Consider the following 26,771-nt stretch of genomic DNA (forward strand, 5'->3'; position numbering starts at 1 on the left):
ACGCGCTGACCAGCCCTTATCCTGAGTCAGCAGTCTGTTCGCAGTCAGCTGACAAAGTAGGACATTATCGTTTCCTTCTGCCTTTTTTTAGGCGGTGTTACGTCGTCTTTCAAACGGTAAGACTCCCTAATAATTTGTCCGAATTTCTGCTGGTTGTCATTTTGTTTTGATTTAGGTTTTTTTTTTAAGCGACAATGAAGTCGTACAACGGAGCACTTTGATGTCGTCAACAAGCTCGCTTCTGGTCCCTGAACGCCACATTTCGGAGAGTCAACAAGAGCGCAGAATGTTGCTGTGATTACGCAAACGTAATCTACTCTGGTCCCTGAACGCCACATTCGGAGAGTCAACAAGAGCGCAGAATGTTGCTGTGATTACGCAAACGAGCCGCTAATTGTTTGTGTTATTGCTGCCTCATTAGCAACTGCCTTCGAAAAATGTAAAGCTGGCGACAGCGTTAACTAATGACTGGACTCACGCACACAGATACACGATACATTTTTTGGCGAGGTTTATTAATGTGTGGTAAGCGCATGTGAAATGTTTGCCCGGTAGCTATATGACATGTGCATAAACACTCTTTTGATGGATTGGGGACTTCAATTACATGTATTCCCAAATGTTTATCATTTATATATACATACAATAGGAATTATTTTCGAAATCAGACACAATTGGCATATTATTTTTTATTTATGTATTTTTATTGATTAATTATTTCAACTCTTTTAATGAAATATATTTTTATTTATGGTTGGTTTTAATTTATTTACTGAAATATATTTTTATTGATGGATTATTTCAACTCATTAACTGAAATATTTTTTTATTCATTCATCATTTCAACTCATTTACGGAAATATATTTGTTTTTATTGATTATTTCAACTCATTTACGGAAATATATTTTTATTTATGGATTATTTCAACTCATTTACTTAAACATATTTTTATCTATAGATTTTTTAAACTCATTTACTGAAATATATTTTTTATGGATTATTTCAAGTCATTTACTAAAATATATTTTTATTTGTGGATTTTTTTCTATTTATTTACCGAAATCAATTTTTATTGATGTATTTTTATTGATGAATTATTTCAACTCATTTACTGAAATATATTTTAATTTATGGATTATTTCAACACATTTACTGAAATGTATTTTTTATTGATGGATTAATTTAATGTATTTACTAATATATATTTGTATTCCATCCATCCATCGATCCATCTTCCACCGCTTATTCCCTTCGGGGTCACGGGGGGCGCTTATTGATGGATTAATTTAATTTATTTACTGAAATATTTTTTATGTATTTTAATTTATTTACTGAAATATATTTTAATTGATGGATTATTCCAACTCATTTACTGAAATATATTTTTTATTGATGATTAATTCAACACGTTTACTGAAATATGCCGACCTTTTATTTTGAAGGACGCGCCCTTGCTATTGGCCCGCCCTGTGCCACGTGACATGGGCGCTCCAACCAATCATATCCCAGTTAGCTTGTTTATTTACAATCTGCTTTATTTACCATCTCACTCCGAGGCTTTTGTCCCGTCGAGGTTCGTCCGCCGTCCGAGCTGCTAGGCAGGTTCAGAAACGTTCAATACTTTTCATGTTTTGCTTTTGCCTGACGCGTTTTTATAGATTTGACAAAGCCACAATTGTTGCCGTCAGTGCTAACTTAAGCTAAGCGAGCTAGCTCGCTTGTTAGCTTCATTAACGCTTCTCTCATTTGTTGTCCTGCTAACCACGATAATGAACGCAAGTCATGTTTGTTGTTCTTTTAGCAGATTATTCATAACGCCTTATCTAATCAGTGGATTGTCTGAACAAGTCGTGTTGATTTATTACCCTTTGCCCTCCTTTGGTGTTATGTTTGTATCGAATAGAGCACAGCGAAAAGATGATTACGTCATCATGAGTGGAGATTCATTGTACAGTATATATGTATACATACATATACACACATATATATTGATGACGTCATTTAGATGTTAAAATGTTTGATTTTTTATTGGATGTGTTAAAACCCCCTCATCTTTCTCTACTCTGTGTTCAATCATTACAATTGATTTGTTTTGGTTCTGCAGACCATGTTGGCGCACGGTGCTTTCACACGCGGACCTTCCGTGTTGGCCGCGGGTGGCAACTTCACCACGTTGTGCCCCAATGGCTCCGCGTGGGTGTGGGAAGGTCTCGGCGAGTGCGCCCAGGACGGCAGAGACATGGCCAGCATCTACCTGGGCCTGCTGTCCATCCTCTGCTTCATGATGTCCTCGCTACCGTAAGTGTCCTACTCCCCCTGAACGCCACACAGTGTACATTGTGCCATGCCGCGTGTGTGACGTCATCCGCAGGCAGTATTACAGCTCCTGCAAAACGGGCAACATGGACAGCGCCCTCTCCATCTGGTTCCTGCTGCTGTGGCTGGGGGGCGACACCTGCAACTTGGTGGGCTCCTTTTTGGCCGACCAGCTCCCGCTTCAGGTGATTATTTATTTTTAAAACTTTGTTTCATGATTTGAAGCGCATGAGAAAGTGCGCAGCAAAACGTAGCTCTCTTCGAAAGGCCTTAGCAAGCAGGAAGGAGCAAACTTCCGAGTCAGCTTTAAAGCGCATACTGAGGTAGATATGATGCTGTATATTATCTTGTGGAGTTATTAGAAAAACATCAGGATCAGGTTGCATAAAGCCACAGCTGTTCATGCCAATGTTTTGATGACCAGGACCTAAATACAGAAATACAGCTTATTTTGTATGCTTACAACCTAAAATAGAGCCGTTATCTTTGCAGTGTTGGGACTAACGCGTTACAAAGTAACGCGTTACTGTAACGCCGTTACTATCGGCGGTAACTAGTAATCTAACGCGTTATTTTTTATATTCAGTAACTCCGTTACCGTTACTACATGATGCGTTACTGCGTTATTTTGCGTTATTTTTTATGTAGTATCGGCTAGAAACTGAGAAGATCTGAGTGTCGCTGCTGAAGAGGCGACAAAAAAGAGGCGCGCCGCGCGCTATCTGTGTGTACGTGTGTGTGTGTGTGTGTGTGTGTGTGTGGGGGAGGGGGCGTGTCTGTGTCTACTATCAAGACGTCATGGCGAACCCCGAAGCCGAGTTTCTTAAAATGGAGATATTTTCAGTACGTTTCTTTTATCGACCACAAAGAAAAGAACATTTTAGCTGAATGCAAGTTTCAAATATGCTGAAACAGCGACAAAAACAACATGCTTCGACGAAGCTAGTAAAGAGACACACTCACCTCCACCTCCAACAGCGGCTGGATTTTAACGAGGCACTGCACACGTGAAGGTACACACACTCTGTCAATTCTCTTATATACTCTTTCATTTTAAACTTTTAGAGTGTTTGATTATCACATCACTCTAAATGTTTAGACTATAAAGTTCACAAACCTAGAGAGGGATACTAGTGGGCCAGGCTAATATTTCCTTTTCTCTAAACTAAGTGGGGAAATGTGTAGAGTGTTCTGGGCTTCAGACATGATTTTATTTCATAATTCCTTGAGAAAAACGCCTGGTTAGGCTTTATGTATGTAGTGTGTGCCTTTCTTGTTTTACAGCTATGTTGTTATTATGCTGTTTGTTACTTATGTATGTTAAGTTGCAGCTATTTAAAATAGTTTTGTCAATTTGTTCTGGTCTGAAACAAATTGGCCCTTTAAAACATATCTTTGTCTTTGTGTGTTGTATGTAGAGCACATTGCTTAGCAGAGTTCAGTGATGCAAATGCATGTCAAGTTGAACAACAGATTGTATTATTCTCCAGTGCAATAACAGTACTAAAATGAAGGCTAAAAGGGCATTATGGGGCCTTAAAAAAATTAAAAAATATATATATAAGTAACTAAATAGTTACTTTTCACAGTAACGCATTACTTTTTGGTTTAAGTAACTGAGTTAGTAACTGAGTTACTTTTGAAATAAAGTAACTAGTAACTGTAACTAGTTACTGGTTTTCAGTAACTAACCCAACACTGCTTATAAGTACGCTAAGTTGTATTTTCTATGTTTGTATGCTAGCTTTTAAGCAAAATGTTGTATGTTTAAACCTAAAAATCATGGATTTTGATGCTTGGCGCCATCTTAAAAATATGCTAATGTCTTTTATGTTAGCATGCTAAGGCTCTATGCTAATATCTGTTATATTAGCATGTTAATGTTTTTATGCAAGCTTTTTAGCTAAGTTTTGTATGTTTCAACCTAAATGTAATGAATTTTGATACTTGGAAGTACATTAAAGTCTCTTATATTAGCATGTTACTGTTTTATGTTAGCTTTTCTGCTAATTTTGGATGTTTACACCTACAAATAGTTCATTTTGGTATTTCTCTGTTCACATTTTAGTATGTACACATTAGCACGCTAACATTTTATTCTAGCTTTTTGGCAAAATTTGTATGTTTAAACCTAAATATTGTGGATTTTGATGCTTGGCGCCCTCATGAATGTATGCTATTATTTTTTTTTATATTATCATGCTAATGTATTATGCAAGCTTTTTTGTTATTGTTGTATGTTTTGAAACTAAAAATCATGAATTTAGATACTTGGCGCCAGCTTGGAAGTAGGTTAAAGTCTCTTATATTAGCCTGTCAGTGTTTTATGTTAGCTAGTTTTGTATATTTACACCTACAAATAGTACATTTTGGTATTTCCTCTTATCTGGTCACATGGTAGCATGTTAACATTAGCATGCTAATGTTTTATACAAGCTTTTTAGCTATTGTTGTTTATTTAAACATAAAAATAATAGATTTTGATGCTTGGCGCCATCTTAAATGTATGCCAACGTTAACATCCTAACGCTTTATGCTAATGTTGTTTAGATTAGCATGCTAACATTAGCATGCTAGCATTTTATGCAAGCTTTTTAGCTATTGTAAATGTTGTATTTGGCCAAGTATTTTTAACACACAAGGAATTTGACTTGATAGGCTGTGCTCACGTGTTCATTGTGAAAAATATTGACTGTGGCTCCGAAATGACAACACAGGCACGGCTTCTTAAAGACGGGCTCTTTACTTGGGTTTATGCCGTGATAGTAATAGTAAACCAAAACCTCGCGAGAATAGCGGTGTAACAAAGGAAATAAATTGCCCTTTTTATAGTAAACAAAATATGTCTTATTTACAAAAAATGTAGCATGAATTCACAACCATAATCATTTTCAACAGAAAATATTAACCCTTAAAACAAAAATATTAAGTGTAAGTTTCAACGACACTTACACTCCCACCAAAATCACTCATTGTCTCTCAATGTGATTTTCTAAGAAGTATCCTGGTTAGAGTCTATCTTACTGTGTAAGTCAGTCTCAAGTAGGGTCACGACTTTGTGAATAGGTCTTTCTAGGTATATCAGTCTCGTCAGTGGTTTCCTTTTGTCAAAAGTGGTTTCACTGGTCTTCAACTTCACCTTTCGAACTTTGCCGTCTGGGCTTTCCAAAGTTTCTATCACTCGAGCTAGTTTCCATTTACATCTTGGAGCGTTGTCATCCTGTATGATCACAATATCATTTACTTGCAGGTTTCTTGAAACTTTCTGCCATTTCTGTCGCTGTTGGACCTTTGCAGCTTTTCTGTATTTTCTACACTTAACACAGCGGTAGATGTGCGATGAAACAACATTTCCACATCCTAAGATCCATATTCCATTTGCACGCAATTCATTTGTAGTCATGCCTCTTCCTTGGTGATGTACACGTTCATGGTAATGTTTGACGAGTAGGGCTGACACGTGAGATTCTTTGGGAAGAATTGCGGGATGTTTCACATCATGATGTAAGGCTGATTGGGATAATCTTCCTCCCACCCTGAGAACATCTGACTTGTCCAGGAAAGCATTCAACTGTATTAGTCTGTTGTGCTTGTGTAGAGAATTTTCTTTTTGAGATCGGATTTTCTTTATTTCCTCAGGGAAAGCTTCTCTTTGCTCTAGCTTGATGATGAACACTTCTGCATCCTTTCTCTCTTCAAGATCTGTGACTTTGTTCGTTCTTTGTTGGATACCTTTATATTCTTTGATGAATCTCTTGAGTCTGGCGATGGCCTTTATTGCTCTTGACCAATCGGAACATTTCTGTAAATGTTGTAGCACTGGGTTTGCTTCCTTTGACTGTGTTGTGTGCGTGTGACCTTTACGGAGTTCGGGATCCGTTTCTTCGATCTCTCCCACTATTTCCTCATTGACTGGAATATCTTGTTTCCAAAGGAAATCTGGGCCTTTTAACCAGTTTGATTCTTTCAGCTGAGTTGCACTTAAACCTCTTGAGGCATGATCAGCAGGGTTGTTTTCTGAGCTGACGTGCTGCCATTTTTCAGGACTTGTGCTTTGTCTTATTCGTTGGATTCGATTGGCGACGAATGTGTGAAATCTTTTTGCATCGTTGGATATGTATGCCAATACGACTTGTGAATCTGACCAATAATATTCCTTGAGATTTTCAATTTCCAGTTCTCGCTTGATTACATCTGCGTTGCGGACTGAAGTCACGGCTGATGATAGTTCGAGTCTTGGTATGGTGGTTTGTTTAGTCGGTGCAACTCTCGCTTTACCCATGACTAGTGAACAACTGATTTTTCCTTCTTTACTTATTGCTCTGACGTATGAACATGCGCCATAACCTTCTAGGCTTGCGTCTGAGAAGTTATGTAACTCGTACTGTACAACATTGCTGTCTTGTGAGTAACTTTGTGGGATTTTCAGAGCTGCCAGTTTGGGCAGGTCTCTCAACCATGCTTCCCGCCGTGGTATTATGTGGTCTGGGAGATCGTCGTCCCAATTTACTTTGTCTTTGCACAACGTTTGGAGTATTTGCTTTCCAATCAGTATGAATGGGGCGACAAACCCAAGGGGGTCATAGACTGATGCAACGGTCGAGAGCACCCCTCTCCTTGTCAACGGGTTGTCTTTGACTTGGACTCTGAATTGAAATTCATCTGCCTCGATACACCATTGTACTCCGAGTGCGCGTTCAACGTGGGGTTCTCCAAGAGCCAGGTCTTGGTCTTTGGCTTGAGTTTGTTCTTCTTGGGGAATTGCTTCGAGCACTTCTTTATTGTTTGACACAAACTTATGCAAATGGAGTTTGCCTGTCTTGCAAAGTGCTCTTGACTCTTCGACCAGCTTTATAGCTTCGGCTGTTGACGTTACACTAGCAAGTCCATCATCAATGTAAAAACCTCTTTGGATGAACTTGACAGTCTCTTTGCTGAATTTGTCTTTACCTTGAGATGCAAGATGTTTGAGTCCAAAGTTACAGCATCCGGGAGAGGAAGCTGCCCCGAAAAGGTGCACTTTCATCCTGTACACTGAAGGTTCAGAGTTCAAATCACCTTTGTCCCACCAGAGAAATCTCAGGTAGTCTTGATGTTCCTTGACAACATAGAATTGATGGAACATTCTCTCCACGTCACACATGAAGGCAATGGGACCCTTTCTGAAGCTGCATAACACTCCGACCAGTGCGTTGGTGAGGTCTGGTCCAGTCAGAAGATGATCGTTGAGAGATGTTTCCTGGAAACGGGCAGAACAATCAAAAACCACGCGGATCTTTGCAGGCTTATAGGGGTGGTAAACCCCGTGGTGAGGGATGTACCACGCTGTCGTGCTATCCAGCTCTTGTACTGGGACTCTTTCTGCGTCTCCATGGGTTATGATGTCGTCCATAAACTTGACATAATCCTTGTAGTATTTCTCATCCCTTTTGAGTCTACGTTCCAATGAAGACAATCTGTGTTCAGCATATTGTTTGTTGTTTGGAAGATTTGGATTGTCTGTTTTGAATGGTAGTGGAAGTTCGTAGTGACCGTCTTCCTTTTGTCGTATGCCTTTTGTCACCTTTGTCATGAACAAAATGTCTTCTTGAGAAATTGGATTGTCGTCTGTTGCATGCTCAGAGAAGTCAGATTCCAAAGCCTTTATCACATCAATAGGACTGACTTCCTTTACTTGAGTTCTGCATACAAAACGCACTTCTTGTTTGAGTTCAACTGCTGGTTGTGACACAGGAGTTACTTCACACACAATGAGTCTGTGACTTGTGCCGATGGCATCATTGTGATTGTGGACTTGAGACGAGCAACCAACTATGCTCCAGCCGAGATCGGTTAGCTGTGCGTAGGGTTGGTTTTCTTTGCCTGCAAGAACTTCTCTTGGTAGAAGGGCTTGTTGACAGTTATAGCCGATAAGAAGGCCAACTTCACAATCGAGCATTGGTGGTAACTTATCTGCTAGCTTTTCCAGATGAGGCCACCTCAAAGCGGTTTCAGACGTCGGGATATGTGACCTGTTAACTGGGATAAACTCTCTAGTAAAGACTGGTGGTAATATGATTTTCTTTCCCCACTTATATCCTCTGACCTGAAGGTTTACCAGCTTCTCACATGGTATAACTGTTGACTTGGCAGACATAGATAGCCGCAGACTGGCTTTGCTTTTATCTGTGTTGAGATCTTGAGCTACTTCATCCAAGATGAAAGATGTATCGCTCTGTGAGTCGAGAAGCGCATACACTAGAACTTCTTTCTCTGGGTGGTTTGTGGATGAGACCCAGACAGGTAGTGTAGAGGATGTCAATGTGCTTGAGGTGTCTTGAGTTACCCTGTTAGAGATTGCGGTAGATTTGTCTTCATCCTTTGTGACTTTAGTGTCTACTTTGTCTTGAGAGTTATCTTCACTCTTTGCAGGTGTTGCCTTTTTACGTTCCATGAACTTGTCATCATGCAGACATGTAGGATGTCTCCTTTGACATTTCTCACATGTGCTCCTTTTATCGCACTTCTTTGAATGATGTCCAGTCTTTAAACATCCGAAACACAGCTTTTCTGTCTGTGCAAACTTGATACGATCTTGAACCATTTTTTCCGTGAACTTGAAACATTTATCAAGCGTGTGGCCATTCCTTTTGCAGAAGAGACAGGTTACAGTATATGTGTGACCTGAGCTTTTTGAGTGACTTGAGTTTGTAGTAAACGCTTCTGCTTGAATGACTTGACTGCGTGAATGTTTGGGTTTACTTGTGTCCAAACCTTTGAGTGCTTGCATTGAGGCTATGGGATCGCACGCTAAGTCAGCTTCCATAGACACAAACTCCACAAACGTGCGGAAGGATGGATACTCTCCATTATTTGTTCGTCTTATTTTCATGGCTGTGCGGTTCCATCTTGTAGTCAACCAATCTGGAAGTTTCAACAAGAGTCTCTGAATTTCCATACAATCATTGAGAACTTCTAATACCTTTATGTGTGGTATCGCAGCTTCACAACTTCCAAGAAAGTCAGCAAATTCCCTTAACTCACTTCCATCTTTGTAGCTTATTTTCGGCCAACCATGAAGCTTGTCTCTAAAGCATTTTCCTATGGTGAACAGATCTCCAAAACGCTTTTCCAGCACTTTCCAAGCTGAGTCGTACGCTTCATCTGTGCCTAATAGGAAAAATCCTTCTACTGCTCTTTTTGCAGATCCACCGAGATACTTCCTGAGATAGTAAAGTTTCTCATTTTTGGGAATGTTCTTTCTTTCAATTAAGGATTCGAATGACAACTGCCAGTCTTTGAACTTCAGTGGGTCTCCAGTGAACAATGCAGGTTCTGGAGTTGGAAGTCGATTTGCACTTATTGCTTCTGCTAGTATGCTAACTATATCCGAGTTTGACTGTGGTTGCGTTACAACCATTTGAACTTGTGTGTCTTGAGGGATGAATGGTGGACTTGATGCTTTGAGTGTTTGACTTGTGGCCTTTGCTTGTATGATAGGAGTTTGTTGAATGTGTGGAGCAAACGCATAGCTTGTAGTATGAAAGACTTGGGTTGTGTTTATAGCTTGAAAGGGAGTGCTTGGTGTGATAGGGATTGCTTGGGTTTCACTCGCTGCTTTAATACTGTGTAACAAACTTCGACTTTCAGCAGTACTTTCAACTTCATCGTAAACCTTTACGCGAGCTTTGGCAGCATTCATTTTCTTAACTTCTTCCAAGCGGTCGATCTTTCTACGCTGCTCTTCTATTGCTTGTTGCCTTGCAAAATTCTCAAATTCCAATTTTTGTAGTTCAGCTGTTTCCTTTTCCTGCTCGTCCATTACTGCTAGTATTTCTTGAGATGCAGCTGCTTCAGCTTCAGCTTCCATTCTTTTTATTATTTGTGAGCAGGATTGTCCTGAACCACTTTTGGACCTTTGTGATATTGACCTTGATCTATAACTTTCAGATCCTAAGCATGATCTGACATCTGGCCACGATTCTTCGTCATCCTCAATGTCTCCTCCAAGCCATTTCTCAGCTCTGTTGACTATAAATCCGGAGAATGACGTGCATGCATCAACTTTACGTCTAATGTCTGCTTCAGGAGATTGTATTTGACGTATCTGGTCATAAACGACTTGCACATCTTTACAAGTGATGTTTATGTTATTGATTAACTCCTTTAATTCACTTTCTGAAGCTTCCTTTCTCAGCATTACTCTGCTCAATCTTGCTTCATATCTCCATTTTTCAAAAACGAGTGCATATTTGTGTTGGAGTCTCTTTAGTTTCTCCACTTGAAGCTCTTTACCCTTTTCGGTTAATGTTCTTAGTCTTTCACTTTTACGAACAGTTTGTTGTTCTGTAGCTTGCACTTCATCATGTTCTGCAACTTCGTTAAGTGGTAACTCTTCTTTATCTTTGTCAGTCATCTTTAGCATTTGGTTAACACACTGTTTAAATTCCAAAAATACTTCTTCAAATTTGCTTAGTTGGACTTTAACTTATAAATATCTTTTTAGAAACTTAAAATGCTGTTTTGACCTTAAGCAAAATGCACAAAACTCTTAATTCAACAACAATGCATCACTTTGAGATACAGTAAAAATCAAGTAACGTTTGACAAATATGCTGTAGAAACTTATAGTGGACCTTTAAACTTGACTTAAACCACTCGTTTTTCCTTTAGCACTGTCCTTTCTTAATTTCCACTGTACTCATTCTTATAACATTTTACATGCATTGCTTGGTTGCTTGTGTGTGATGAGCTTTGGTAATGGCGCCCTCTGGTGTCGCACCACGGAACCGTCACCCACTGCACCTGCTGACGTCTTTACGTGCTTCTCACCGGCGCTGGGCTGGGCGAGTTTTCACTGTGGCTCCGAAATGACAACACAGGCACGGCTTCTTAAAGACGGGCTCTTTACTTGGGTTTATGCCGTGAAAACTCGTGGCCGCCTGCCAGGCCCGGCCCTAACCAATCTGGCGCCCTAGGCAAGATTTTAGGTGGCGCCCCCCCACATCGGCAGTGAAGTGTATATACTCACAAGAAACCGAATAGCTTTGTCTTTGACCTGTCTTTTTTTTTTACTTACAACTATACCTAATATATAAAGGGGTGGACAAGTGACTATTACCTGCAGGGCAAACATTAGCTAACCAGAAGGCAATAACAATGTAAACAAAAAACACCTGCTTAAAAGATCTAATACAAATGTCCCTGAGGAATGTAAGGTGAGTACTGTAATTACCTAACGTTACATTATTATTTTCCATAACAATTGAGCCCCCTCCACAATATTAACCCGACGTTAAAACAGAACTAGCTATTTATTGATTAGCAATTGCCGAATCATGTAACATTAGCTTAATGCTAAAAAGCCAGGTTACTATCACATTCTGTAACAGACAAATAATTTCATGTAGGCTAACGTTACCTACCTGCTAACTCTGTCTTTTCTCGTTTCTACTCCTCTTCTTTTCTCTTTTTTCTTCCCTGGGCACCTGACAGTTTTGGCCGTTTTGACATCTTGTGTTGATTTTTTGATGTGGTGACGTCCAAAAAGAGTCATGATACGGGAAGGGAGGGGGCGCACCGTGCGGGGGATAGGGGGCGTAATGTTGTAACAAATAATTGTTCTATTAAAAAGGCTTTACTTTGCATTTTAATTAACGTGGGATTATTTTTTGTATTTAGAAATAATAATACCAACTTTTTTTTTCTTTTTTTTTTCTTCTCCAACATTTGTGGCACTGGCGTGGCGCCCCCTGATGGACGGCGCCCTTAGCATTTGCCTATACGGCCTATGCCACGGGCCGGCCCTGCCGCCTGCCACTTCGGAGGTTCTTGGGCAGCAAATATTTCAGTCTTGTGCATACTTGTTCAGCTCGCCAAATGTTCTTGCTGCTGCTGATGGCTCGCTCAAAGTCCTTTGCATGTCTGGGCGAATGCAGGTCTCGCAACTTCTAATAGTAAACCAAAACCTCGCGAGAATAGCGGTGTAACAAAGGAAATAAATTGCCCTTTTTATAGTAAACAAAATATGTCTTATTTACAAAAAATGTAACATGAATTCACAACCATAATCATTTTCAACAGAAAATATTAACCCTTAAAACAAAAATATTAAGTGTAAGTTTCAACGACACTTACATTGACAATTCACTGAAATTACAAACAAGTGCTAAAATGACTAATATGTGCAAGGCTAATAAATAATAGTGCAGTGGTGAATCGAGCAACGCAAAAATATGATTAGATGAGCATGAGTTAGTACTTTCACAAACGTTTGTGGAAAAACTCCAGATTATTATTATTTCATTCAATTTCAGGTCCATCTGTCCATATAAAGTTTTTTGTTTTTATATTTTAGGCCCTTTTTGTCAAAACCCTATTTTATTGCAAAATATGAAATATTTTCTCCAAAAATATTTAAAAAGTGGAATATTTGATGTTATTTAAAGCCTTTAATACATCAATAATGCATAACATTGATTTTGATTCATTATTATTTTTGAGCAATCATTTAAAAAATAAAATCCCACTAAAAATATTTTTTACTTTCAACATTGAAGTCTCCAGTTGAACTTCAGATCTATCTGTCAATTTTAAATTTGTATAAAAAACAAACAATGCTTTAAATTGTTTTATGCATTTTTATTTTTAAGTTTTTCTTTAGTTTTTTGTAAATTTTATTTTGAATTTTTTTTCATGTCAAACAGACAAAATATGCTTTTTTTTTCTTCAAAATGTTTTCCATAGTGTGAAGAACTTAAATATGTCTAATTCATAACAACATTGATTTTGATTCATTATTTTTTGAACAATTACATTTAAAAAAACTTGTCTTGTTAGAGTCAACATTACAACTTTTTCTTGTTACATTTCACCTCTTTGCTCTCTTGTTCCACTTTGTATGTTTTATTGTGTACTAGTATTTACACATCAGCAGGGGCCACACCTTGTATTGTTGTCGTTAATGAGTGATGATGAATGTGTGAAAGTAATGGTTGATGTTGTGATGATGAATGTGTGAAAGTAATGGATGATGTTGTAATGAGTGATGATGAATATATGAAAGTAATGGATGATGTTGTGATGAGTGTTGATGAGTGTGTGAAAGTAATGACTTTGTGTTCCAATCAGACCTACACTGCAGTCTACTACGTGCTTGCAGACCTGATGATGCTGGCCATGTACTTGTACTACAAGACCAGGAACAAAATGGAGGAAAGTGAGTTTTCTCCTACTATTTAACGCTAACACTGAGTTCATTTCAAGTGTGTAAGAGTGACGATGATTGACTCATCAATCACATGACTCTTTTGAAGTTCCGCTTTCACACCTCACCATAGTTGGGTGTATATATGCTTTATCTTGTTCTTTTTTGTCTACATTTATGGACTATTTCACCTTCGTTTTACCTGAATGTTACTTGTGGATTATTTTACCTCATTTTATTCTGACTGCTGTTATTTATGGATTATTTTACCTCATTTTATTCTGAATGTTATTTATAGATTATTTTTACCTCATTTTATTCTGAATGTTATTTATGAATTATTTTACCTCATTTTATTCTGAATGTTACCTATAGATTATTTTACCTAATTTTATTCTGAATGTTGTTGTTTATGGATTATTTTACCTCATTTTATTCTGACTGTTACTTATAGATTATTTTACCTCATTTTATTCTGAATGTTGTCATTCATGGATTATTTTACCTCATTTATAGATTATTTTACCTTATTTTTCAATGAGTTGCTTGTGGATTATTTCTATTTTTTTCCACTGAATGTTATTATTTAGAGATTATTTCACCTAATTTTATTCTGAATGTTGTTGTTTATGGATTACTTCACCTCTTTTTTAACTGAATGTTGTTTGTTATTTATGGCCCGCAACCCCAAAGGGAATAAGCGGTAGAAAATGGATGGATGGATGTTATTTATGGATTATTTTAACCTAATTTAACTGAATTATATTATTATTTGTTTTGGTTGGGTGGCGGGGGGCAGCAGCCTAAGCAGGGAAGCCCAGACTTCCCTCTCCCCATTTACTTCGTCCAGCTCCTCCCGGGGGATCCCGAGGCGTTCCCAGGCCAGCCGGGAGAGATAGTCTTCCCAACGTGTCCTGGGTCTTCCCCGTGGCCTCCTACCAGTCGGACGTGCCCGAAACACCTCCCTAGGGAGGCGTTCGGGTGGCATCCTGACCAGATGCCCGAACCACCTCACCTGGCTCCTCTCGATGTGGAGGAGCAGCGGCTTTACTTTGAGCTCTTTCCGGATGACAGAGCTTCTCACCCTATCTCTAAGGGAGAGACCCGCCACCCGGCGGAGGAAGCTTATTTCGGCCGCTTGTACCCGTGATCTTGTCCTTTCGGTCATAACCCAAAGCTCATAACCATAGGTGAGGATGGGAACGTAGATCGACCGGTAAATAAAGAGCTTTGCCTTCCGGCTCAGCTCCTTCTTCACCACAACGGATCGATACAGTGTCCGCATTACTGAAGACGCCGCACCGATCCGCCTGTCGATCTTACGATCCACACTTCCCTCACTCGTGAACAAGACTCCGAGGTTCTTCAACTCCTCCACTTGGGGCAAGATCTCCTCCCTAACCCGGATATGGCACTCCACCATTTTCCGGGCGAGAACCATGGACTCGGACTTGGAGGTGCTGATTCCCATCCCAGTCGCTTCACATTCGGCTGCGAACCGATCCAGTGAGAGCTGAAGATCCTGGCCAGATGAAGCCATCAGGACCACATCATCTGCAAAAAGCAGAGACCTAATCCTGCAGCCACCAAACCAGATACCCTCAACGCCCTGACTGCGCCTAGAAATTCTGTCCATAAAAGTTATGAACAGAATCGGTGACAAAAAGCAGCCTTGGCGGAGTCCAACCCTCACTGGAAATGTGTCTGACTTACTGCCGGCAATGCGGACCAAGCTCTGACACTGCTCATACAGGGAGTGGCCCGCCACAATCAGACAGTCCTTTACCCCATACTCTCTGAGCACTCCCCACAGGACTTCCCGAGGGACACGGTCGAATGCCTTCTCCAAGTCCACAAAGCACATGTAGACTAGTTGGGCAAACTCCCATGCACCCTCAAGGACCCTGCCGAGAGTATAGAGCTGGTCCACAGTTCCAAGACCAGGACGAAAACCACACTGTTCCTCCTGAATCCGAGGTTCGACTATCCGGCGTAGCCTCCTCTCCAGTACACCTGAATAGACCTTACCGAGAAGGCTGAGGAGTGTGATCCCACGATAGTTGGAACACACCCTGCGGTTCCCCTTCTTAAAGAGAGGAACCACCACCCGCCCGCTCTGCCAATCCAGAGGTACCGCCCCGATGTCCACACGATGTTGCAGAGTCTTGTCAACCAAGCCAACCCCACAGCATCCAGAGCCTTAAGGAACTCTGGGCGGTTTTCATCCATCCCCGGGGCCTTGCCACCGAGGAGATATTTAACTACCTCTGCAACCTCAGCCCCAGAAATAGGAGAGCCCACCACAGATTCCCCAGGCACTGCTTCCTCATAGGAAGACGTGTTGGTGGGATTGAGGAGGTATTCGAAGTATTCCTCCACAACATCCGCAGTGGAGGTCAGCAGAACACCATCCTCACCATACAAGGTGTTGACAGTGCACTGCTTCCCTTTCCTGAGGCGGCTGATGGTGGTCCAGAATCGCTTCAAAGTCGTTTTCCATGGCTTCCCCGAACTTCTCCCAGGTCCGCGATTTTGCCTCCGCGACCGCTGAAGCCGCACACCCCTTGGCCTGTCGGTACCTGTCTGCTGCCTGCGTAGTCCTGTGAGCCAAAAGAACCCAATAGGACTCTTTCTTCAGCTTGACGGCATCCCTCACCGCTGGTGTCCACCAGCGGGTTCTGATTCTAGGATTACCGCCATGACAGGCACCAACCACCTTGCGGCCACAGCTCCAATCGGCCGCCTCGACAATAGAGGTACGGAACATCGTCCACTCGGACTCAATGTCCAGCGCCTCCCTTGTGACATGTTCAAAGTTCTTCCGGAGGTAGGAATTGAAACTCTCTCTGACAGGAGACTCTGCTAGGCGTTCCCAGCAAACCCTCACAATGCATTTGGGCCTGCCAGGTCTGTCCGGCATCCTCCCCCACCATCGCAGCCAACTCACCACCAGGTGGTGATCGGTAGAAAGCTCCGCCCCTCTCTTCACCCAAGTGTTCAAAACATGAGGCCGCAAATCCGATGACACAATTACAAAGTCGATCATGGAACTGCAGCCTAGGGTGTCCTGGTGCCAAGTGCACATATGGACACCCTTATGTTTGAACATGGTGTTTGTTATGGACAATCTGTGACAAGCACAAAAGTCCAATAACAAAACACCACTCAGGTTCAGATCCGGGCGGCCATTCTTCCCAATCACGCCTCTCCAGGTTTAACTGTCGTTGCCAATATGAGCGTTGAAGTCCCCCAGTAGAATGAGGGAATCACCCGGGGGAACACTCTCCAGTACTCCCTCGAGTGAATCCAAAAAGGGGGGTAGCCCGAAGGCGGAGGGAAGCTACCCTCTCGTCCACTGGGTTGAACTCCAACGTGCAGGCTTTGAGCCGGGGGGAAACAAGAATTGCCACCCCAGCCCGTCGCCTCTCACTGCTGGCAACGCCAGAACGGAAGAGAGTCCATCCCCTCTCGAGAGAACTGGTTCCAGAGTCCTTGCTGTGCGGCGAAGTGAGTCCGACTATATCTAGCCGGAACTTCTCCATCTAGCGCACTAGCTCAGGCCCCTACCCCCCAGCGAGGTGACGTTCCACGTCCCAAGAGCTAGCTTATGTAGCCGAGGATCGGACCGCCAAGTGCCCTGCCTTCGGCTTCCGCCCAGCTCACAATTCACCCGACCTCTATGGCCCCTGCTATGGGTGGTGAGGTCATTGGAGGGGAGACCCACCTTGCCTCTTCGGGCTGTGCCCGGCCGGGCCCCATGGGGACAGGCCCGGCCACCAGGCGCTCGCCATCGTGCCCCACCTCTGGGCCTGGCTCCAGAGGGGGGCCCCGGTGACCAGCGTCCGGTCGAGGGAAATCTGGGTCCTTCGATTGTATTTTTCATAGAGGTCTTCGAGCTGCTCTTTGTCTGATCCCTCACCTAGGACCAGTTTGTCTTGGGGGACCCTACCAGGGGGCATAAAGCCCCCGGACAACATAGCTCCTAGGATCATTGGGACACGCAAACTCCTCTACCACGATACGGTGGCAGCTCAGAGAGGAGTGAAAGTTATTAATTTATGGATAATTTCACTGAGTTATATGATTATATAACTCAGAAAGTATTTTTTTATGGATAATTTCACTGAGTTATATGATTATATATATTATTTTGATGCTGTGTAGGGTGAAAGAGTCAGCATAACTTTAAGGGAACTAATTGTTCTGCTGTGGTCGTTGTCTGGTGTGTACTCCAGACACAGGAAGTGGATGTCATGCTATCATCACATGTCACTCTTCACGGCTGACCTTTGGGTGTGTTATTTTCTGACGCTGAACATTGTCTCCAGGCAGGAGGGTGTTCCACCTGGTGGGCGTGGCCTGCGTCCTGGGCTTCACGACAGGCTTCACCGACCTCCCAGGGTGGGGCGCCGCCCGACAGGAAGTGATGTCATCCCAGTACACAGGGCGCACGTTGCTGTCCAACACTAATCTTGCTGCTGTCAGGGTCAGACCCTTTTTTTTTTTTACTTTTTTATCTTTAAAAACAACTCAAGTTTCAACCAGAAATGAAATACTTTTCAACGTCACATGTTGCTAAATTTAATAAAATTATCTTACACTTTGATTATCTTACACTTTGATCCACTTTTAAAAACTCCACAAGTTTATTATGGGCAAAAAAAGTGATTTATTTTCATCTAACTGTATCATTGTTTGAAATGTAAAATGTTTTTATTTAAAAAAATAAATATATATTAAAATGTACAAAAAAATATTTAATGTGAACAAATTGTATCAGTTTGAAATTTAAGAAACGTTTTTAAAATATTTTTTATTAAAATGTAATTATTTATTTTGATCAAATTTTGTCATTGTTTGAAATAGTAAATGTTTTTAATTTTAAAAATAAATAAAATGTAATAAAATATGTTTCTCAATTCATTGTTTGAAATGAAAAAATGTTTTAAATTTTAAATGTAATCATATATTTTGATCAAATTGTATCAATGTTTGAAATGAAAATATGTTTTTATTTAAAAATATATATATATTCAAATGTAATAAGATATTTATGTTGATCAAATAGTATAATTGTTTAAAATGAATTTTTTTTAAATACATTTTTTCAAATAAAATGTCATTTATTTTGATCTAACTGTATCATTGTTTGAAATTAAAAAATGTCTTTAATTAAAAATATATATTCAAATGTATAAACATATTTATGTTGATCAAATTGTATCATCGTTTGAAATTTAAAATCTTTTTAAATAATTTTTTTTATTAAAATGTAATTTATTTGTATCACATTTTGTTGGTTTGAAATTTTAAACATTTTAATTAAATATATTAAAATGTAATTTGTTGATCGAATTGTATCATTGCTTGTAATTAAATGTTTTTATAAAATGTTTTTGATTAATTTTATAATACATTTTTAATCTATTTGGAATAAAACCATTTTTTTTTAAATTAAAAACAATTGAAATGTAAGAAAATAGCTTATGTATCATTAATTGAAATGTAAAAAAAATGTTTTTTAATACAAAGTAATAATTATTTATTTTGATCAAATTTTGTCATTGTTTTACATTAAAAAAAAAGTTTAATTTTGTTTTTAATTACATTTATTTAAATTACAGTACAATAAAAATTATCAGCACAACCATCCCAATAGTTTATGACAATGCATGCACATATTTAGTTATTATTTACTTATTTCTCCAACTTCTCCGCACATTTTGGCCAAAATGTGCTTTTACTGCCATGCAGTTTTGCCTTCAAAGTTTGGATGATATAAAACAAGTAAAACATCAATACATAGTTTTCCAAGACATTTTTAGAACGGTCATAAAATCACAACAATTCAATGTTTTTTGATGAAAAAAGCCTTAAAATATGGCTATTTTTTTTCAAAAGCCTCTGCAAATTCAGGTGTTTTCCTGGTTGGGACACATCTATATGAACACATTGTATCCAATAATAATATTAATGATATATACACTAAACATGTTCTAACAAAAGTTTGCAGTGTGATAAAATTCCAATTTATTTGAATCCTAAAATGTACATTATTTACACATTTAATTGATAATAAAATGAATCGTACAGTAACCTATTTGTTGCTTTTTTTTTTAACCACAGTACATGTATTTATTTTTATAAGAAAAATAATTTATAACATTTGTAAACAATTACATTTGTTTAGTCGTAATTATGTTTTGTGCACATTAATGACATTAATCAAAACACTACTAATTATTGGCCAAAAAAATGCAGTAGCAACTAGATGAGGCAATTCCTGAAGGAATTGTGTGTGTGAATTCTCCAATGCTGAAGTTGAACTGAAATGCTGACAGAATGTGTAGTATGAATGTAAGAATAGTTTGAATGTTGGAATGGATTGAATGTTGAAGAGTTTCAATTTCCAGAAAAAAACGGAAATTGGTTTTGAACTTGGAAATTAGTTTGCATGTCCAGGTTGAGTGGAATGTGTTAATGTTGGAATGGTTTAAATAGGTTGAAACATGTGGGATTTGTGCAACTTGGAAAAATGTCCCATTCATATCAATGGGAAATTTGGGAATTTTGGGAAAAGCGGGATGTTAGCAGAATGTTTGGACAGTGGAACGGTTGAAATTAGTTGAAAATGTGAATGGAGTCACTGCACAAAAAAGGTTGGAAATAAGGTTAGAAAAAAAACAGGAATTCCTGGAAATTTGTTGAATGTGGAAAAATGGTTGTTTGAATTTCCAGGATGAATTGAAGGTGTTGAGGTGGAATGCTTTGAATCGGTGAAAACATTTGGGAATTGTGGAAGTTTGTAAAATGGATAATTCATTTTGAATGGGGAGAATGTCCCTAAAAACTGGGAAATCTAGGAAATCCGGGAATTTTTTTGTATAATTGTTGAAAGGGAGCACACAATTCCTGAACAGGCTGAATATTTTTAAATTGGATGAAAAATATAGGAGTTGTGGAACTTTGAAAAATGTCCCATTCATTTCAGTGGGAATTTCATGGAATTTCGGAAAAGATGGAATTTTTATGAAAATGCAAAAAAAAGGGAATGTTGTAAATGAGTTGAAATGGTTGGTTTTGGAATTTTTCTAATCGGTCGAGCCTGAATGCAGCTGAGATAGGCTCCTGCGACCCCGAAAGGGACAAGCGGTAGAATATGGATGGATGGATGGATGTTGAAGTAGTAACATTTTGAATTGAAAAATGATATTACGGAATTTTGAGAAAACCGGAAAAAAAATTCCAGTTAAAAAAAATATATATTTTTTTGTCCTGAGGAATGTTTTGACGGGGGAACGGTTGAAGTGGGTTGAAAAATGTGGAAGGAGTAGTCGACAGAAAAAAAGGCTTGAATAAACGGGAATTCCTGAAATTTTTTTGAACTTGAAAAAATGATAGTTTGAATTTCCAGAATGGTGGAATGTGTTGAAGGTGGAATGGTTTGATTGGTTGAAAAATGTGGAAATGGTGGAAGTTAGAAAAATGGCCAATTCATTTTGAATGGGGGAAAATTTCCTGGAAGACCTGGAATTCTGGGAAATCTGGGAATTTTTGGAATTTCTCAAGGGAAAGCCCACGATTCCCAAATAGGCTGAACAATTTGAAGTCGGAACAGTTTAAATCGGGTGAAACTGTGGAAGTTAGAGCGCGCCAAAATGTGGAGAAGAAGAATAATAGATGAATTTTGGTGTAGTGCATGTGTGAATGTTTGGAGCATTCACACAATAAAAGGAGTACACGCTGACATCTTTAAATAAATACAAATACATCTATTATAGGGTGAAAAATATGCTGTCAGCCAAGTTTTACAATTGAAATACATGTTTTGTAGTAATATATAGGGGAGCATTCGAACTGCGAGTCTTATTTATTCTGATTGTAATTTTATCCCCTATTTAAAAAAAATGTGATGTAAAAAAAGTATATCTAAAAGTGTGTGTATATATATATATTTTATTAATAATTTTTCCTCCATGCGGGTATATGTCTTCCTTTAGCAACCAAAAGGAGGTTTAGTAACCTTTTTATTAAAAGGTTGTGTTGTAATTATTATACAAAATAATGCACTATGGAATCGATATGAATGGATGAAATGAATCATCATTCTAAGACTCAAATTGAATCGTGACTTTGCTCAAAGATTCCCACCTCTAGTTTTATACACTTTTTAAAATACATTTTTTAAATTATGATTTAAAAAGCTAATAAATGGAGTTGTTTATTGTTCAAATTCTATTGTCTTCTTTTTCTTCCAGTCCTTCACGCCCAAAGAGATCATTGGTTTCTCTATTGGCTCCGTGTCGTCCGTGCTCTACTTGTTCTCCAGACTCCCTCAGATGTACACCAATGTAAGCATTAGTTCTGCTAGCACTAGTCTGTTCCAGGGTCAAGCTGTGGCCATGACAAGCAACTGAACATTATTCACTTATTATTAATACAAGTGTAAAAATAAGTCAAACATTGTTTGTAAGGCAGTGTATTGTTTTTGTAAACACACTTAAGTGTTATTCTTATTAATACAAGTGGAAAAATAAGTCAAACATTGTTTTTTATGCATTATATTGTTGGTGTAAACACACTTAAGTGTTATTATTACACTTGTATTAATAAGAATAAGTTAAACATTGTTTTTAATGCAGTGTATTGTTGGTGTAAACACACTTAAGTGTTATTATTATAAATACAAGTGTAAAAATAAGTCAAACATTGTTTTTAAAGCAGTGTATTGTTGGTGTAAACACACTTAAGTGTTATTATTACCCTTGTATTAATAAGAATAAGTCAAACATTGTTTTTAATGCAGTGTATTGTTTTTGTAAACACACTTTTGTGTTCTTATTAATACAAGTGTAAAAATAAGTCAGACATTGTTTTTAATGCAGTGTATTGTGGTGTAAACACACTTATGTGTTATTCTTATTAATACAAGTGAAAATAAGTCAAACATTGTTTTTAAAGCACTGTATTGTTTGTGTAAACACACTTAAGTGTTATTATTACGGTACACTTGTATTAATAAGAATAAGTCAAACATTGTTTTTAATGCAGTATATTGTTGGTGTAAACACACTTTTGTGTTCTTATTAATACAAGTGTAAAAAGTCCAACATTATTTTTAATGCAGTGTATTGTGGTGTAAACACACTTGTTATTCTTAATATTACAAGTGTAAAAATAAGCCAAACATTGTAATGCAGTGTATTGTTGGTGTGAACACACTTGAGTCGTATTATTATTAATACAAGTGTAAAAATAAGTCAACTTTATTACTGCAGTGTATTGTTGGTGTAAACACACTTAAGTGTTATTCTTATAAAATATGTTGTCGTCCTCCCAGTTTCAGAGAAAGTCCACTGAGGGTGTGTCCTACTTCCTGTTTGCTCTGGTCATCCTGGGGAACACCACCTACGGTTTGAGTGTGCTGCTGAAGAACCCAGACCAGGGCCAAGGAGAGAACAGTTACGTCATCCATCACCTGCCTTGGCTGGTTGGCAGCCTGGGGACTTTGTGTTTGGACTTGTTTGTATCCTTCTTCTACAAGGTCAAGTAGAGGTGACACTAAACAAATGTTTACTTCAATAACACGTGCTTAATGAAGGGAATAAAAACATCGGACCGCTTAAAAATATAGTAAATAGGCTACAAATAACTAAAAGAAAATAAAAAAGGTTGAGAAAAACAACTAAAATAAAAGAGGCTAATAAAAACAAAATAAAATAGGCTAATAAAAAAAAGTACAATAAAATGGGCTGATAAAAACAAAATAAAATAGGCTAATAAAATAAATTAAAAATAAATCAGGCTGATAACAATTAAAATAAAATAGGCTGATAAAAACAATTACAATAAAATGGGCTGATACAAAGAAAAAAAATAGCCTGATAAAAACAACCAAAATATAATAAAACAGGCTGATAAAAGCCTGATTAAAACTACAATACAATACAATAGCCCGATTAAAAAAACTAGTAATAAAATAGCCTGATAAAAACAACCAAAATATAATATAATAGGCTGATAAAAACAACTAAAATAATAGGCTGACAAAAACAATTAAAATAAAATAGCCTAATGAAAACAAAATAGGCTGATTAAATGAAATAAAATGGACTGATAAACAATTAAAATATAATAGCCTGATAAAAACAACCAAAATATAATAAAACAGGCTGATAAACACAACTACAATAAAATAGGCTGATGAAAACAACTACAATAAAATGAAATAAGGTGATAAAAACAACTAAAATGAAATATGATAAAAACAACTCAAATAAAATCTATTAGCCTGATAAACAAAACAAAAACTAATAATAAAATAAAATGAAATAGCCTGATAAAAACAACAAAAAACAACTAAAATAAAATAGACTGCTACACGACTAAAATAAAATGGCCTAATAAAAACAATTAGAATAAAATAAGCTAATAAAAACCACCAAAACATAAAAGCCTGATTAAAACTAAACTAAATTAAAATAGCCTAATAAAAACGACTAAAATAAATAAAATAGCCTAATTCAAAACATATATATATATATATATATATATATATATATATATATATATATATATATATATATATAATTTAAGACATTACCAAAAAGTCTTAAAAAAAAAATAAAAAAAAATCCTGTCTTCCTGTTTGTACAGATGGGCATTGAACCTGGTATTTTTTTTTGACACTGTCTGAATCGGTGCCTGGTTCAGACAGTGTCAAAAAAAATGCAGTGGTGCCATGTTTGGGTAGTTTGGTTGCAGTGACGTCACGTCCTGTTGTAGACTCATCTGGTTGTAACGAGACATGTAGCCATGAACACTATATTCATGATCATCTCTGTAAAATGTATCTTTTGAATTCACACGAGCTAAAAGCTGCGATTGCAAAATGCACTTTGATCAACTCTGTCATTAACGTCTTTCCACATTAACAAATGACATACCGTATTTTCCGGACTATAGAGCACACCAGTATATAAGCCACACCCACTACATTTTTTTGAAGAAAAAACATTCCCATATATTATTAGCACTGTGCTATAAGCCGCAGAGATATAGGTTGTGTAATGAGTTCTTTACACAGAAATGTTTATTTACATACCTTAATTGTTTCCCAACGGTGTCTGTTAATTGGCAGTAAAACGGCTGATCAAACAAAATAGAAGTCATGGACTAGCTAAACGGACTCAATAACTCCACGGTGACCTTTTGGTGAATTTACTGAGGAATTTGTGAAACTGAAACAAAACAAAAAGAATACTACAGACACTCGTAAATGTGTTAGCATATTAGCTAATGCTAACAACGCTAGCTTGATTGCATTACAATAGCACATACAAATATGCATGAAAACACTCCTACAGACATCACACATAGGACGCTTTAGTAAGTAAGACTTGTTGTAGTTATATTGTAAAACTCACAAACGTTTGTGGCGACAAATGAGGAATTCATACGAGTAGAAACGCTATGGAACGGCATTTGTACTTCCGGTTGAAAGCTCAGTCCAAACAGAAGAGCAATGCAGCATTGCTCCACCCCTAGCAGGCCTGGTGCGACACCTGCCAGGAGTGTCACCTGCTCTTTCCCTTCTGTTGTCGTACGACATCCTTAGCTCCGCCCCTCAGATCTCCTTCCAGTTCTTCCTGTACCGTAAAGCTGCAGTGAGGCTGCATGCCGACCGCTCTGATGGGGAGCCTGAGACCACGCCTCTAATAGGGAGCTAAGCCCCTGCCACCTCCAGATCAAATGACAGCAAATTGACTTTTAATGTTCTACTTGTATTTATTGACTTGTGCTTTTATCTTGAAAGGTGCAGACGACATTGTTGGCATTCCAAGATGACTTTTAAAAGGGAGTCGGGGGAAAAAAGGTGTTAAATCTTTTATAAGGGAAAAAAAAAAACATTTTTAAGTTGCAAAACCAAAACTTGCTGCTGCATGAATCATATTGTAACTTTATTTTTATGATGTAAATGTAACCTATTTTTATTGATAAGTGATCATCACTCAATGGTGCTTTTAATTTGTTATTTTTAGATGCATTTCAAGTTTTGTTTTAAGATGCTTTTGTTGTGTTGTTTTTAGACACATATTTGCACAGGTGATAGATGGTAACCATGGTAATTACACACTATTTACAGTTTCACCCCTTATCTCACTCTTTTTGCACACTTTTATTGGTCAGTGTTCTAAATAAACCATTGAATTCTGCTTGCTCTTGCTTTCACTTTCAATTTTAACTCAATTGTATTGTTTGAAATATATTTATGGATTATTTCAATTCATTTATCCATCCATCCATCCATCTTCTTCTTCCGGTCGCGGGGGCAGCAGCCTAAGTAGGGAAGCCCAGACTTCCCTCTCCCCAGCCACTTGGTCTAGCTCCTCCCGGGGGATCCCGAGGCGTTCCCAGGTCAGCCGGGAGACAGTCTTCCCAACGTGTCCTGGGTCTTCCCCGTGGCCTCCTAACGGTCGGACGTGCCCTGAACACCTCCCTAAGGAGGCGTTCGGGTGGCATCCTGACCAGATGCCCGAACCACCTCATCTGGCTCCTCTCGATGTGGAGGAGCAGCGGCTTTACTTTGAGCTCCCCCCGGATGACAGAGCTTCTCACCCTATCTCTAAGGGAGAGACCCGCCACCCGGTGGAGGAAGCTCATTCGGCCGCTTGTACCCGTGATCTTGTCTTTTCGGTCATAACCCAAAGCTCATGACCATAGGTGAGGATGGGAACGTAGATCGACTGGTAAATGGAGAGCTTTGCCTTCCGGCTCAGCTCCTTCTAAAACCACAACGGATCAATACAGCTTCCGCGTTACTGAAGACGCCGCACCGATCCGCCTGTCGATCTCACGATCCACTCTTCCCTCACTCGTGAACAAGACTCCGAGGTACTTGAACTCCTCCACTTGGGGCAGGGTCTCCTCCCCAACCCGGAGATGGCACTCCACCCTTTTCCGGGCGAGAACCATGGACTCGGACTTGGAGGTGCTGATTCTCATCCCAGTCGCTTCACACTCGGCTGCGAACCGATCCAGTGAGAGCTGAAGATCCCCCCCGCCCCCTCCACATCCCACACCCCGGATTGTAAATAATGTAAATAATTCAATGTATATACTCTGATGATTATCTTGTGTGATGACTGTATTGTGATGATAGTATATATTTGTATCATGAATTGATTTAAGTGGACCCCGACTTAAACAAGTTGAAAAACTTATTCGGGTCTTACCATTTAGTGGTCAATTGTACGGAATATGTACTGT

At 38.7% G+C, this 26,771-nt stretch overlaps 1 protein-coding gene across 6 annotated transcripts; it reads left to right on the top strand.

Moving 5' to 3' along the window:
- Positions 1-25,717, top strand: slc66a1 (solute carrier family 66 member 1). Of its 6 annotated transcripts, none has more exons than XM_061985609.2 (8): positions 1-116; positions 2,106-2,299; positions 2,373-2,502; positions 13,427-13,514; positions 17,831-17,988; positions 21,761-21,853; positions 22,843-23,028; positions 25,133-25,717. In XM_061985609.2, exons 2-8 carry the CDS (start codon positions 2,109-2,111, stop codon positions 25,229-25,231), a joined length of 945 nt encoding a protein of 314 aa, XP_061841593.1. In that variant the 5' UTR covers positions 1-116; positions 2,106-2,108; the 3' UTR covers positions 25,232-25,717. The 6 variants fall into 6 exon arrangements, with proteins under 6 accessions (XP_061841593.1, XP_061841595.1, XP_061841590.1 ...); XM_061985611.2 differs by lacking the exon at positions 1-116 and adding an exon at positions 240-308; XM_061985606.2 differs by lacking the exon at positions 1-116 and adding an exon at positions 1,470-1,603.
- The last annotated feature ends 1,054 nt before the right edge of the window (positions 25,718-26,771 follow it).

The sequence above is a fragment of the Nerophis lumbriciformis genome, linkage group LG23, assembly GCF_033978685.3.
Source record: "Nerophis lumbriciformis linkage group LG23, RoL_Nlum_v2.1, whole genome shotgun sequence".
Lineage (NCBI taxonomy): Eukaryota > Metazoa > Chordata > Actinopteri > Syngnathiformes > Syngnathidae > Nerophis > Nerophis lumbriciformis.